The sequence below is a fragment of the Psammomys obesus genome, unplaced genomic scaffold (genome assembly GCF_907164565.1).
Source record: "Psammomys obesus unplaced genomic scaffold, mPsaObe1.curated_primary_1811, whole genome shotgun sequence".
NCBI lineage: Eukaryota > Metazoa > Chordata > Mammalia > Rodentia > Muridae > Psammomys > Psammomys obesus.
The window spans coordinates 23,320,263-23,336,403 of record NW_026585797.1 but is presented as its reverse complement, the minus strand read 5'-3'; the positions used below and the strand labels follow the sequence as shown (position 1 = coordinate 23,336,403).

General features: G+C 37.7%; 1 protein-coding gene across 1 annotated transcript in view; it reads right to left on the bottom strand.

Annotated features, from left to right (window-relative positions):
- Themis (thymocyte selection associated) overlaps positions 1-16,141 on the bottom strand; it is a 203,624-nt gene that overhangs the window by 157,665 nt on the left and 29,818 nt on the right. The window contains exon 2 of the mRNA XM_055599474.1: positions 1,062-1,223. Within this exon, the coding sequence (XP_055455449.1) occupies positions 1,062-1,223 (162 nt within the window). The remainder of the gene's footprint in view (positions 1-1,061; positions 1,224-16,141) is intronic.

Sequence of the window (16,141 nt, the reverse complement as noted above, 5' to 3'; positions counted from 1 at the left end):
TGTGTGTGTGTGTGTGTGTGTGTGTGTGTGTGTGTGTGTGTGTGTGTGTGTGTAGGATACAGGGCAACCAGTTCCTACAACGTGTAGAGTTGGAAAGCTTGGTAGAGTTACCTAGATAAAAAACAGTGAGTGATCAGATCAGTAAGATGACATGGGCAATGAGACAAGTCGCTTTAAAAAATAGAGTAGGTATGTTTAGGTGATGCTAAATGGTTTATTCAGCTTAAGAAAATGACGTTTTAATTCCTTTTTCATTTTCATCATTTTGTTGGAGTGGAATATATGGGCAAGGTCTTGTTAATGTAGTCCAGGCTGGCCTTGAAGTAACGATCTTCCTCTCTGAAACGTCATAGAAGTACGCCTCGATGCTCAGCTAACAAATTTCTTGATTCTCATTTGAACATCTAGAGATGCACATAGCAAAACGCCCTCCTAGGGGTTGCCAGTTTCAGTTTATTAGTGCACAGTACAATGTTGAAGGTTAACAATTATGCACTGACATTTTAAAAACATAATAAATATGTTTTTACAATCTCCTCCATAAAGGAAAGCTAAATAATTGATTCTACAGAGAACTTTAGCATGATTTAAATATTATATATACAAGCATGTATGAAAATGTTACATTACTTCATTAATGTTTGTTGCTACGTACCATTTAATAAGAATCTAACTTTAAAGACACACTAAACACTTGTTAATAGTCACTTATTTGTTGATTAAAGTGACCAGTTCCTGAGTAAAAGAATGAAGAATGCATAGCACGGTTGTCTTTTGTAGAGCTTGAAATAATTGACCTATAAGAATTTTATCTTCCTCAACCCACACAACTACATAGCCTATTCCAGGAAGCTAGCACTACTGAAGACTTGTGATCCCAGAACTCAGCAGTCTAGGCAGGACAATGAGTTTAAGATCAGTCTGGATTAATTGGTGAGAACCTGTCTCAAAACAAGACCAGCAGCAACAGCAAAAAAATGGTATGAAAACTGCCATTTTTGTTTGTTTTCAGTTGTGTTGGTTACATATAAGTATTAAAAATATATTACAATAAACTATACCTGGAAAATTCATGGGCAGTTCAAAAGGCTTCAGAGACTCAGAACCTTTGATATTACTCTCACAAATTTCGGCCATGATCTTCTTAATTTTAAGACCTGTGATTTTAATCACTTCTCCTGTTGACAAACAGCATTCATTGCCAAACATTTCATAAATAGACCCTGAAAAGAGAAAACAATCATTTTTTTAAAGGTTAAAGAGTGAAGAACAAAATAGATATCAAAAATTTCATATAAAATGTTTTCACTCAATTCTTCCCTTAACTACCTACTAAACAGGAATTAAACCTGACTTATCCCAAAATGTACACCATGTACCAGGAAACATAGTGGATTTTTATATTATCCACTAGGCAAAATATAAACAAAAATATTTTTTATTTTAAATTAAATTTACAGTTTCCCTATCACTTTTAGCTCATTTATCCAAGGTCAAACCACAGTCACATCTCCCACTGCTAGGATTTATGGTTCATGTTTGCCAGGTCATAGAATTAGCCCCCTGTGAGTCAACAGCAATTTTAGTAAGGACTGCAAACAAGGCTATGATGAAATTCAAGACCCAAAGACAGAGAAGTCTGTATACCAGGACTTCATAATTAACAGCTCCCTATTTAGTTTTCAGAGTTGATTCTCTTCATCATCATGAATTTAAGTCTTCTTGCCTGTTTTCATCTGTTGGCTTTTGACAAGCTGGAGACAACACCCAATCCCTTTATGGCAATAGGTGGCAGACCAACCCAGCAAAATAGAGAAGCTTCACTTTGGTTTAGAGTTTCAACCTCCTTCTTGATACACCTTTCATGATAGATACTATTAATTTTTTTTTCATTTATTTTCTTTCTGTGTCTCCCGATATAAAGAGTAGACAAAGAAACACTCAAACTATGAGCACCAGGAAAAATAAGACACCATAGTCCTGAACAGTCAGCCCTAGTCAGAAGAGAAAAATTCAAGGCACCTTTTCTGGAATACAATGGCATCACAAATGAACAGCAACTTATAACTGGTGTAAGGAACATTACACAACTGCAAGGAATCAAATATGATATTAATTCGTCCCTCTCTTCACAATGTCTCAAGGCTTCTTGACCGCATTAAATGTAAGCCTATTAGGACCAAATGCTAGCTTTGTCTGCTTTCTTAGTTTTTCTCACTTATAAAATAAATTATCTATTTCCCTTTTTTTCTTTAGTGCCCTCACTGACTCTGGGCTGACATATGGCAAGATACTATAGCATTCATTGTTTTCATTAACATTTCTAAAGATGTAATTTCACCCCCTCTGCTTATATCAGTGTCTCAAGAGGTAACATTTCCATGACACAATCAAAGAAATCAGAAGGGACTTGGCGTACATAGGGATAATTGACATAGAGGCACATCCACCCTTAAGCAGCTGTTGGTATAATGTTCTTGTAGAATGTATACACTTTACCCTTGTTCACTCAAATGCTGATTTCTCTACTCCACTATCTGTTTTCAATCTGGATATTGCATTGCGATGTTTATTCTAAGCATCACCTGTCTCAAATTTGTGTAAACATGCCACCATTTGTTCTCTGTATTGTCAATAAAACAACCAGCCAATGCTGAGCAACGGAGATAATAAGGTGGGATATCCTGGTCCGGAGGGGAGGAGAAAGGAAGCGAGTGGGAGGGTCAGAGAGGAGAGATTGGCAGGAGAGGACCTGGAACCATGAGGAGAGATGAACTGAACCTAAGATATGACTAACTGCAAGTATAATGTTGGAAATCTGAATGGGGGAAACTATGTGGGCTTGGAGGTTTAGGATGGAGTAATTATTGCCCAGCATTGTGCTCTAGGTTAATTAAGTAAATTCTGGTCTCTGTGTGGTGATTTGAGTATACAGCTGGTTTAGGGATAACCACTATTTAACTAAAAGTTAAATCAATAATAAATATTAATATTCAACAACAAGCAACCTATGAAAATAGATGTTCATCAGACAGACAGACTGAGAGAAACAGAAAAAGAGAGACACATGCACACACACAGAAAGAGACAGAGGCAGAAACAGAGAGATAATAGTGAATAATGACTTTATAATAACTAATAACTAATAAATCTTTCATTTAAACAATAAATCTTCAAGAAAAGATCTGTCTGACCTCCAAATTCAGGCTTTCATTCTACCACTGTAGCAACCTAACTGAAGGCACCTCTGCCCTGAATGCTGAGATCAAACTACCATAATTTATTCTCACTGGCAGGATTTGAGCCATATGTCCATTTCCAGAGTACGTGCTGAAGCCCAGGGTGATCAAAAACTGGCTAGATGGGCCTAACACAAAGCTCATCGATTTTGGATGAGGTGGGACAATATGAAAATCAGGAATTAAGAGAAGAAAAAGAGTGCCGGAGAGGTGGCTCAGTGAGTAAAGGCATAGGCTGCCAAGTCTGACGACCTGAGTTCTACCCCAGGAACCCACACAGTGGAGAGAGAGAACCAACTTTCACACTTGTCCTCTGACCTCCACACATGTTATGGACACACACGTGAATAAGTGCAATTTTTAAAAAGAAAATTGAAGAGTTGCAGAGTGTGAAGGAACCGTTGCAAAACACAGCAGGCAAAGGATTGCTGCTCCAACATACACAAAACTCTGGAAAACACAGCAGCAAGAAAGAACAGGCAACAAGGCACAGTGCCTTTACCTGTTGTCCTAGCAGCCCGGTGAGGGAGGCTGGAGGAACAGGAGGGCAAAGCCAACCTCAGCTACACAGCAAATCCAAAGTCAGCCCGGGCTACATGAGACCAGAATCAAGAGACAAAACAACAATTAAAACTTACATAACTCAACTTACAAATGAACAAAAGGTCTCAACCTTTACTAAAGAGGACATACAGATGTCAAACAAATGCATCGTTATACTTTTTCTGCCTATGAGAAAATTCCTGCTCAAACAAGGGAAGGAAGGTCTATGGTTACAAAGGTTTTCTTCCGTCTTGGTAGGGCAAAGTGGCCCGTACCACAGAAGCCGGGATTGGAGAACCTATGATGCTCCATGCAGATGCACAGCTCATAGTGATTGTGCCACAGCTCATAGTGGCTGTGCCACGGCTCATAGTGACTGTGCCGAAGCTCATAGTGGCACTGCCTCACACACTGAGGGTGGATCTTTACTCTTCAGTGACTCCTTTCTGGAGACAAAGGTGTGTTTGATGAATTTCCTAGGTGTGTCTGAGTCCAATCAGATTGACAGTTAAGATTGCAAATCCCCGCGGCAGGGGACACAGCTCAGTGAACAGGCACACTCTGCTCACTAGAGTTCGGATCCCCGGCTCCCACATGCAGCCTAAATGCAGCAGTGAGCACCTGAAACTTCACATGGCTGGGAAGGGAGAGGCAGGAGGATTCCACAGCCTTTCTGGCCAGGCAGTCTAGCAGAAATGTCAGGCTCGAGATTCAGTAAGAAACCGGCTTAAAAAAAAAAAAAAAAAAAAAGTGGAAAGCCAGGTGTGACGGTCCAGCATTCTGGTAGCAGAGGCTGGAGGGCAATTGAGGAAGACACAGGATGTCAAGCTCTGGCCTCCACGTGTGTGCTGAGGCATGAACGCACACACACTGTTAAACATATTAACTACATAGATGTATGCTCAATATTGTATGTCATCAGCAAATTGCAAATTAAAGCAATAAAACCCTCCTGCCACCCAGGAGAATGTCATGCCAAAGGCATAATAACTAATAATGGTTACAAACAAAATGGCAGTCACATGTTAAAGAGAAATTTTTGGTGTTAGCATTTGCATGATGCTCTTATCCTAATATTAACAAAAGAGCCACAGGACAGGGGAGATGCTAAGAGCCCAGGCGGAGGGGAGGAGTGGAAATGGAAGCTCAGTGTGTGAACACAACCATCCTGGGCAGAGAATGTCAGTCCGGACGATTAGCATGTCTGGTCTTCAAGCTTTTAGGATCTGAGCCATAGCTTATTCTCCTAACCACATATATTCTTGTACCTTCATTAACCTGAACACATGGAGTTACAAGTCTCAAGTCCTTTGTGGATTAACTGAGGTATAAAGTAAATAATTAAAAAAAAAAACCTGTGACAACATTTTTTTGCAAGTGAATTCAGAACAGTTATTTGCTATGATAAATGCATACTAACATTGCATACCATTACCATTATGTCATCCTGTATTTACCTTTTTATGACTTTAGTTTTTATTATTCCCAATTCAAGTTTAAGGTTCACTGGGAAAAACTACATTACATTATGTATTTGTGTGATTACAACATATCCATACCCCCGTCCACTCAGTCAGGAAACCTAATATGTTAGGCCTCATGACTGTCAGTAGGTACCAGGAATAAAATATATAGTTTCCCCCCCACCCCAAGAGCCTGGGCCTGCAAAGAGTAGACAGGTAGGCAGAACACTGAAAAAGACCAGGAAGATGTGATAATGTAAGAAATGCAGAGTGTTGTGAAGTCTCAGAGGCAACTCATTTCTATGGGGAAAAGATAAGAAGAAGGAATCCTGGGAGAGACAATAGCTGATGTTGATGCAGGATTTAGAAGAAAGGTCACGTGATGCAAAGATGGGCAGAGGAAGCAGCATTAGAAAGGTCCTAAGATGTGAAAGAAGCCTGACACATTCTAGAAACTTTAAGTAGTTTCTTATGTTTAAACTATAAAGTAAGAGAGGGGAAGTGTTTTGGTTTTCTTTTTCAGAAGGAATAGATGGAAGGAGTCAAAATTATACAACTTTTATACAAATTTATAAAAGTTGTATAATTTTTATAATTTAGACAAAATTTACACTGAACAAAAACAATATTATGAAGTAACTTTAAAGTCAGGGAATCTACATTTCTAGCTATCAGGTTCTGGGAACAAATACCAATTCAATATGAGGTCATTTGTACTCTAGACATTAACTACCCAAACTCTGGTCTACCGTGTCACCCGGGAGCTTGTTAGAACCTCGGTCAGACTTGCTGAATCAGAACCCACATTTTTAACAAGATCCCCAGATGATTAATAAGTACATTAAGATTTGTAAAGCATTGGTCTGGGCTGCAAATACAGACCAAAATGGCCTCTACTTTGATACTGTTGTAAAAAAAATTAGAGAGCATGCTACCCTTCTTGGCTAACACTGAGGTGGGAAACAGGAAAAGGATTTGAAATATGTAAGTGCTAAGAAGAGATTTTTTTTTCTTTATCATGTGAAATAAGACACAATTTAACTGAACACCATTTAACTGAAAGTGTTGAGCTTAATTTCACTTACAATGTGTGTCTATTCTTCAATATGATTTATAGCCAACTGACGGCATGGAATGCCATGTTCTTTGAAAGGTTCAAAAGGACCAAAAATTTCAAAAGAAAAATTTGTGTGAGATTATGTATCAGTTTGAAGGGGAGAGAAGACAAAGAAATCTATGACAGTAAAATTATGAGTTTTAGCCACTCCATGAAAAGTTTCTAATATCTCCCTAAACATTTATTTCTCTCCTTGAAATTACAAAGGAAATTCACTTCTTTTATTAATATTAGGATAATAACATTATGTAAATGCTAACATGCAGAAAATTTTCCTTTAACATGTGACCACCATTTTGTTTCTAACAAAACAAGAAACTCGCTATTGTATTCTGTCAGTCTGTCTATCTGTCTCTCTGTCTCTGTCTTTCTCTCTGTTTCTGTCTCTCTGTTTCATCTCTGTGTCTCTGTATCTCTGTCTCTCTCTCTCTCTGTGTATGTTGTTTCTCCCTTCTCTCTGTCTCTATTTCTCTTTCTGTTTCTCTCTGTGTGTGTCTGTGTCTGTGTCTCCATCTCTCTGTCTCTAACTCTGTCTGTCTCTCTGTCACTGTCCTTCTGCCTCTGTCTCTCTATGTCTCTGTCTCTCTCTCTCTCTCTGTCTTTCTCTCTCTGCTTAGAAAATCTATGGATGTCTTTGGTAGCCCAGGCTTGTCTTCAACTCATGCTTCTGCTGAAGAAGACTATAGACTTTGGATTTTCCTATGTCAAGCTTCCCAGATGCCTGGATTACATCGTGCCACACACCCAGTTTACATGGTGCTGGAGACCCAAACAAAGGCTTTGTGCATGGGAGGCAAACACTCTACCACTGAACCATATCCTCACGGTTGCTGTACTTAAAAGATGGCTCAGGGATTGCCAAAACTAAGAAGTTATATCAGTGACAGGTAACAAGGGCATACAGCCACTTGTAGATCGCTAAAACAGGCCTATTACCCATATTTTGTTCTTACCAATATAATACCTCTTAAAATATGCTTCTTCCTCGTTTTAATTTAATGATGAATTTTAAAAATAGGCAACTCCCATATTCCGAAAATAAACATGTATGTGTGATTGCATTTAAGCTTTTGCTGAGGTGTGTGTCTGAAGTATGTTTGCTTATGTGTAGGCATACATATTCAGTAGTTTTCATCCCATTTTAATCAGGAGATATGTATTTTGAATATGCAAGTCTCGAATCTATTAAATCTTTACAGACTGATTCTTTCCAAGTCGGAGCATATGTATTCAGGATAATGCCAAACATCAGAGCAAACTGGAACAAAGCAGCCTGTTTTCAGTGATCAAACATTGGCCCTGAAGGCTGTAATGAAAGCGCCATGTGCCTTTGAAATCACCTTTTCTGTAGTGCTACTTTGCTCAATAAAAACGACACATTAATATCCTTTTATGAGTTCATCCCTGGCTTGACAATCCATAAAGCAATGCTGTGATCATATAGGAACAGCCGAAACAATTTATTCAATAGACTTTGTTTTTTCCTTCCATTTCTCCTCAAAGTTAAAAATGTGTGATAGTCAGAAAGAGAAAGCCCGATTGTTTGGAGGTTTCCTTGTCTGTGCTGAAACACATCGTGCTGCAACTCATACGGTGTCCATCATTCCTTTACCTCTTCACTGGCCTGTCTGAGTTCAACCAACCCTAAAGATGCAACTAACAATCATTCTCAAAGCCTTCTTCTATCCAACCTAAAGAAATGTTCCTTTCCTTGAGTGCTCTAGTACCACTTTTGTACATACTCTGATAGAACTTTGGGAATTACCATCAGAGCTGGAAGATATCTTTTTATTATTGACATAATGCACATTTGGGGATTTATGATGGTTTCCTAAAAAACATGTTAATTAAATGTACAAATCCTCCCATCCCCCACAGCTTTGTTTTTTTTTCTGCTTTTCTTTTTAACTTTTTTTATTTTTTATTAATTACACTTTATTCATTTTGTATCCCCCATAAGCCCCTCCCTCTTCCCCTCTCGATCCCACCCTCCCTCCCATTTCTGCATGCATGCCCCTCCCCAAGTCCACTGATAGGGGAGGTTCTCTCCTCCTTTCTGATCTTAGTCTATCAGTTCTCGTCAAAAGTGGTTGCATTGTCCTCTTCTGTGGCCTGGTAGGGCTGCTCCCCCCTCAGGGAGAGGTGATCAAAGAGCAAGCCAATCAGATTATGTCAGAGGCAGTCCCTCTTCCCATTACTAGGTAACCCACTTGGACACTGACCTGCCATGGGCTACATCTGTGCACCCCCACAGCTTTGTACAGCTTTGTCCCACACAGATCCCTAATGAGGGTTTTTTATTACTAACCTTTACTGTAATAAATTATTGAGACTATATCAGTGTCTTTCTATATCAGCATGTCCTCCACAAGGGTTGGTGTGAGTTTTTCTACTTTCTATTGGTGTATTTACTATCGAAGAGACAATCATGTGCCAGATTGTCTGGCTGCCCTCTGAATACTCTAAGGAATGTAGGGGCTTCTTTGATGTGATTTCTACTTATAGTTTTCTATGTTAGGTGAAGGTATTGAGCCTATGCTGGGCCATCATTCCACAACTGGGCAACATAACCATCCTCCTTCTCACTTTTTGTTTTGACACAGGGGCTCACAAAGTTACCCAAACTGGTTTAAAACTAGCATCCTCAACCTCTTAAGTCGCTGGGATTACAGGAATGTACCACTAGCCTTAACTGTTACATTCCTTTATACTTGGCATCTGTATGTGGTGGACTTTACAGTGGATCTCATGCAAAGATTTGTGGTAGACTGGGAGTTAAGAATTCTTACTTAAAAAATATGTTTGCCAGTATATGACACTGTATAAAGAACTATACCAATTGCCTATGGAACTATATCTTTGCTCCTTGTAAATATGTTGATGATTCTCTCCTCAAGTATACTATACATTACTAGGAAGCAGCATCTTCATAAAGAAAGCCTCTAAGAGTGAAATTGTTATATTGGAATCACATCCCTAAACATTGTGGTTGATAGACATTAAAGATACCATTAGAGAGAACTGTTCGGTTTTTCTATATAGTTCACCACATGAATGGAGATTAAAGAGAACTATGATAGAAATAGACATTTGCATGTTCAGGCTTCTATAAAGATATGTTCTCATCCACTACAAGACCAAGACAAATTCTTTTCCACCATCTGAAGAACATACCTACAAATAGATGAACATGCTGTTCAAATGCAGTGTTGAGTAAGCCTGTTGCTTAATTAGCAGTAGAATAAGACCCTGGTTGTTAATAAGAACTGGTCTTTCAAGTTCATGCTTTTCTCACTCTAACATATCAGTCAAAAGAGTAGGAAAGTATGACGGCTGCACTCAAAAGAATGAGAGAATGATCTTTACAGCCTTGAAGAACATGGTGTTCTCCTTATTAATTAGAAGTCAAAATATTATCCATAAAGTCAAACCTAGAGATGAGAGTGTGCGAGGCATTGCAGTACATGTAGGTAAGGCTTTAAAAATCTGAATTTGGTACTCTGCTGAGGAAGCAGAAGCTGAGACTCATAGCCAAACTTTGTGCAGAGTGCAGGGAATCTTATGGAAGATGGAAAAAATAGAAAGACCAGTAGGAGACAGGCGCTCCACAAGGAGACCAATAGAGCCTAAAATTCTGGGCTCAGGGTGGCCTGCAGAGACTGATAAATCAATCAACGACTATGCTTGGAGAGGACCTAGACCCCCTGCTCAGATGTAGCCCATGGACAGCTCAGTCTCTGTGGAGGTTTCCTAGTAAGGGGAACAGGGGCTGTCGCTGACATGAACTCAGTTGCCTGCTCTTTGATCACCTTACTAGGCCACAGAGAAAGAGGATGTAGTCAGTCCTGATGAGATCTGATAGGTTAGAGTCAGACAGTAGAGGAAGAGGGCTTCCCTATCAGTGGACTGAGGAGGGAAATAGGGTAGAGGTAGAGGGAGGAAGAATGGGACTGGAAGGAGATGAGGAAGGGGGCTACAGCCTGGATACATAGTGAATAAACTGTAAATAATGATGATGATGATAATAATAACAATAATAATAAATCTGGGACCAGGTGTGGTGGAACACACCTTTACTCTCAGCACTCAGGAGGCTTAGGCAGGCATATTTCTGAGTTGGAGTTCAGCCTGTTCTACATAGCAAGTTCCAGGTTAGTCAAGGCTACATACTTCAGATCACATTTCAAAGAAATTAAAATAAAATCTGAACAAATGAAAGCCCTTTTGGATTGGAAAAAAACAGCTTTACAAAAAAAAAAAAAAGAAGGAAAGAAAAAAGAAAGGTGGGGGAAGGAAAGAAGGAGAGAGAGAGAGAGAGAGAGAGAGAGAGAGAGAGAAAGAAAGAAAGAAAGAAAGAAAGAAAGAAAGAAAGAAAGAAAGAAGGAAAGAAAGAAAAGAGGATAATAGATGTTACAATATATGTCTCTGACCCTTTCACCTGGTCTTGGGACTCCTCAGGTTGCCCTGCCCAGCCTCCATATGAGGACTTCTTACCTTGTCTATAGTACCTTGTTTTCTACTATTTGGGTATTGCCTCTTGGAGGCCTGCTCTTTTCTGAAGAGTAGTGGAGAAGTAGTGGATCTGGGAGATTGGAGGGGGCAACCCTGCGAGGAGTAGAGGAAGGGGATACTGTTGGGATATATTTTATGAGAAAAAAATTATTTTCAACTTAAAAAAAAAAAGAGAGAAAGCTGAATTTTCCAACTACACTAAGTGACCCAAGTTCAACCATAAGAGTTTTACTCATGGAGGAGGAATAATTCTGATTCTCAAATGACAGTCTATTCATTTAACATAATTTCTGATATTGTACTATAAGGTTCTGTACATGATCATTATTACTGAAGTAATCATTAAGATTTTTGTGTCAATAATTGCCAGAACAAAAAAAAAAAAAATGAGAGGTGTGTCTGTGTGGAATGACTATTTCTTTTATGTAGCCCCAAAGCCTTTTCTAGTCTATAATAATGAGACAGATCCATAGTTCTTCATCTTCTGATATTGATCAATTATCCCTACAACTTACCAAATTTGAAGCAACAAAATGTCATCACAAATAACAACAAAGCTTCTTAGGAGTTGGGTCATTATTTGTTTTTTGTTTGTTTGTTTTTTAGTAAGGTTTTTTTTTAAATACATGTTTTTACTCTTAAAAGCCTGCCTATGTTTTGTAGCCTAGATGTTAAGTAAAGCTACTATGGACCTAAAGTCATAAAACTTCTCTAATTCCACTTAATGAATATGAATGTACTGGTTGTGTTGATTATCTAGGGCCTCAAATGTACTGTAAAATGCACACATAAAAGTAAAGCTTTACATGTTTTAGATTTTCCTAAAGTTATTAGCATTAGTAAAACACTTAATTAGTTACGATACTTGTAAAGTATAAACTAGAAGTCAAGAGTAAAGTTTAAAAAAAATTTGCAGGTATTTCAAAGCCCAAGTTCATTGAACTAAGTAATAGAAATTAGCATTTTTGTGTGTATTCTTCCTCAATTTTTTTCATTCACTTTAAGTGTAATTTATCAAAATATCAGCACAGGGTACACTAGAATAATAAAATAAACAGGGTCTTCACCATATAGAAGTGTTTCATGAGTATTAAGTAGTTCACATGATCACAGGGCCATAGCAAACCAGGATACATAGATAGTCTCAAGTAGTTCAAGGGTAAAAAGAAGTCACATACACAGAGAGTTTACTGTTGCTGTTAACTCGACTCCTTGACTCTGTTGGTAGAACCAGCAACCTGAGTGTTCTGACTATACACATTTCAATCAACTTGACACTGATAGTTCTAACTGCAAGTTATCACAGTAAGATTCTTATTCCTACATTGCTCTCTTCTGATTTGAATTGGACAGTTGCTTGGACACATCCGACCTGGGATGTTATGAGTTTCTGTATCTACACAGCTATGAGCAGCTTAAATCCCTAGATGAATTTTGAGTTTTAGCTGAATAGTTTAGCCAGTATTCTCCGTGAGCGAGATGACACATATCTGTAGAATATTCTACCAGTTGGTCCTGCTATCATGATTCAACCATGACTCATTCCCAATGGACTCAGACATGACCTAATAATCATCTTTTACACTGAGAGCCTGGTGACCCTCCATGATTTAAAAATGGCTTACCAATGATAATTTATCTTTACACAGTCTTGCTCTCTGGCTTAGCTTGTTTCCTTTAACCCCCTTTGAATATTATTTACTTCTAAAGATATTAATCCTTGAGCTAATTTGCTAGAAAACTCTATCAAAAGAAATAAAGCAAAAGAGTATATTCACCAATACTTCATTTATTCTAGGGCATCTGTCTACACTAAGGCACAAAACCCTACCTTGATATTTGTCACAGATTTATATAGCTTAAAGGTAGCTATAGAATGAAATTAAATCTAAAAATCTGTCAAATCTTTACATCTCAGTGTGAGCCTGGAACCCAAATACAATTTCATGTTAAAAATGTACTACTATGATTTCCTCTACTGAGTAGGGCTGTTCAACCTATCTCTGAACATGTTCACTGAAGAAATTCCATTTTTTTAGGGATTGAAACAGATATTAATTAAGGATGACTTGTTTTATTTTAAAGTAATTCTCACTGCTGAAATAGCTTTTATTTTATTAAGATTCATTTATGAAAAAAAGAGTTATTTCTGTTTATATAAGACAGAGACAGCAAATCTTTTAGCCCTTGTGGCAATATAGAAAACAACAATTTTAACGCTTCTGTGTAAAGACTTTGAAACGTTTAAAGAAGGCTGTCACCCATTGTCTATTCCAAAAACGGAAGTTGTTGAACCCATTGGAGATTGTTCAGAGGTTTGGCGGCTCTGAATGACACAATGTAGGAGGTTCATTTTGTAACTACTGGAACCACACCTTTTATGAATGTGAGGACTGTTTTGAAGTTGTAAGGTGGTATTCTGCCTTTGAGAAATATGTCTGCTTAAGTACTTAGAAAGAAAATTCAAAAGAAATATTAAGAATAGCCAGCCATTTAAAGCCAGCCATAACTGGTGCTGCCAGCTTGGGATGGTTATCCTTCATTGTCATCTCGGCAGATCTGGAATTGTCTACAAAACATACTTGAGAAGGGAAGATTATCCCTGAATGTACCCCTGACTGAATGCATTGAGTGAGGTTGGTCCCAGATGAATTTGTTTTTTTAGCGAGAAAGCTAGCTGGACACCCCTGCACTCATCACGGTTGCCGCACCTTCCCGTGGATTACCCTCAAAATAAAGCTTTCCTCTCAAAAACTACTTCTTAATAGGCAGTGGTAAAGGTAACTAATACACCAACAAGTAGCAAAAGAAATTCTTATAGAAAAAAAAAAAAAACCAACTTTAAAATAACTGAAAGCCATGAGGTAAACAGAATCTCATGGATAGCCAACTTCTTCCTCTTCAGTCTGTGGGTCATGAGGCTTTTGGGAGATGGAATGACTCTTTCATATCAGATATCCTGCATATCGGATATTTACTTTATGATTCACAATAGTAGCAAAGTTACAGTTATAAACTATTAGCAAAATAATTCTGTGGCTGGGGGGGGGGGTCACCACAACACGAGGAACTGCATTAAAGGCTAGCATTAGGAAGGTTGAGAACCACTTCTCTACATACATTCCACTGTTAGGGCCAAAACATGAGGATCATTCACTCAGGAAAGGTGACAGAAGCTTTTGTCATTCTTTGGTTATATGACTCAAAATTTTTGAATGTTTGAAAATAGTAATCTTGAAAAAATAATTTTTATTGAAAGAAAAAAGATTTTTTTTTTTTTGCCATTAATGAAATCTTCTTGTGTGACTCTAAGAATAAAAACAGGATGATTATTATATGGTATATTTTAGCCCAAGATGGATGAAGTGTGGACATAAAGGGATTTCTTACAATGCTGAAAGGGAAATTGGAAAACAATTTCTCAATAGCAAAGAGAAAGAAAACCAAATACAACGTGCCAATTTTTAGTTTCAAAATCAGTTCTTTGTGTCACATCAGAAAACATAACATGTTTTGGAGATCAAAGCTTTTGCATTACAAGGCATTTCCTACCGTGAAAGGTAAAACCTAGGTCATGAGAAAGAAAGAAGTTATCTTCTGCTGGTCAGTTGAGAAGAGAACAAAAGATTCTGCTCTGGGAGAGCTTGAGGCTCAGTGCTGAGTATAGGACGTGTTCCAACCTCAGTGCTAAGCTGGTTTTAACATCTCACTTGCTCTCTCACCTACAGAGATAAAATTTCCCATGCACTCATTTTATGTGTATGTTAGAGTGATATTTTTAAATTTATGAAAAATAGTGCTTCATTGATTCAAATATTAGTTATGGAACTTTTGGGTTTGTCATTCACAGCATGCTCACAGAAAGGCGATGACAAGCAGCCGCCACAATGCTGCCTATTTTTGGACACGTGCAGCTTCGAAAAGCCTGGCAGGTACTGTAAGTTTTATTAGTCTTTTTTTCTTCTTTTTAAATTTTGATTTACCGTCTTTTATATTCTGGTTCTCTGAAGTTTTTTGTTTGTTTTGTCTTAACACAAAGAAGAGATGATTAAGAGTCTAACATGCTCTCAAGTCAACCAACATTTAGCCGAGTGTGGAGACACACACCTGTAATTCCAGTACAGAGGTCGCTGAGGAAAGACAGTCACAAGACTGAGACAAAAACAACTAAAATAGAGAGCAGGAACTTGCTTAAGACACAGACAAAGCAACACACACACACACACACACACACACACACACACACAACATATCTATATATTATGTCAGTTTATAAAGTCCAATGTTCATTACCGACTTATGTTTTTATAGTTTCATTTCATGAAATTTTGCAGTGATTAAATCTAGAATAAATGAGTTGGCATCATTACTTAATAATTTAATTTTAATTTTGAAAATCTAATTTTTTTCTTGTAAGCATTTTTCTCATCAGATCAAAACAACAAACAGAATTTCTATATCTTTGAAGAGTGCTAACTCTTTTTAAACTTTTTTGTCACAGCATTAAAGTAATTAGGATTAAAGCCCTGAGCCACAACAACCAGCTGAAAAACATACATCAAAAATTTAAATTATACATTAAATGTTAAATTGTACTTTCATTAAAAAAACCTCTCTACGTATTATATCAAAAATTTTTAAACAATGAGGAAAACTTCTTATCAAATTGAGCTGATAGGTAGAATATGTAGGAAGTATCAACATTTACTCTTATTAATGTTCTTTCTATCAAGGAAGACCTAATACCTCCTAATTCAAAATACAAAATCAGATACAATAGATAGATGCTAGATAGATAGATAGATAGATAGATAGATAGATAGATAGATAGATAGATAGATAGATAGATGATAGACAACAACAAGAACAAAGGATCTATTTTCTTTGTAAAAATCTCACATTGTTGGAAGCTAAAAATGAAAGACACACAAAGATACAAGAAAAATCAAAGTAGAAAACAAAGGGAAACATTAATATGTGGGTGGGGAGGGCAGCTGATGCAGAAGCAGGAGGAGGAAGGAGAGAGAAGCAACACTAACCGAGTTTGAAAATGCCATAGGAAAGCAGATGACTTCATAATCTCACTTAAAACATATGCCAATCCATGCGTGTACACATTTTTATTGTTCTTTATGGAAAGAAATTTGGGGGTTGAAGAGATGGTGCAATGATTAAGAGCAATGACTACTCTTACAGAAGACTCGGGTTTAATTCCAGGAACCCACATGGTGGCTCACAAAAATCTATAACTTCGGTTTCAGAGAATC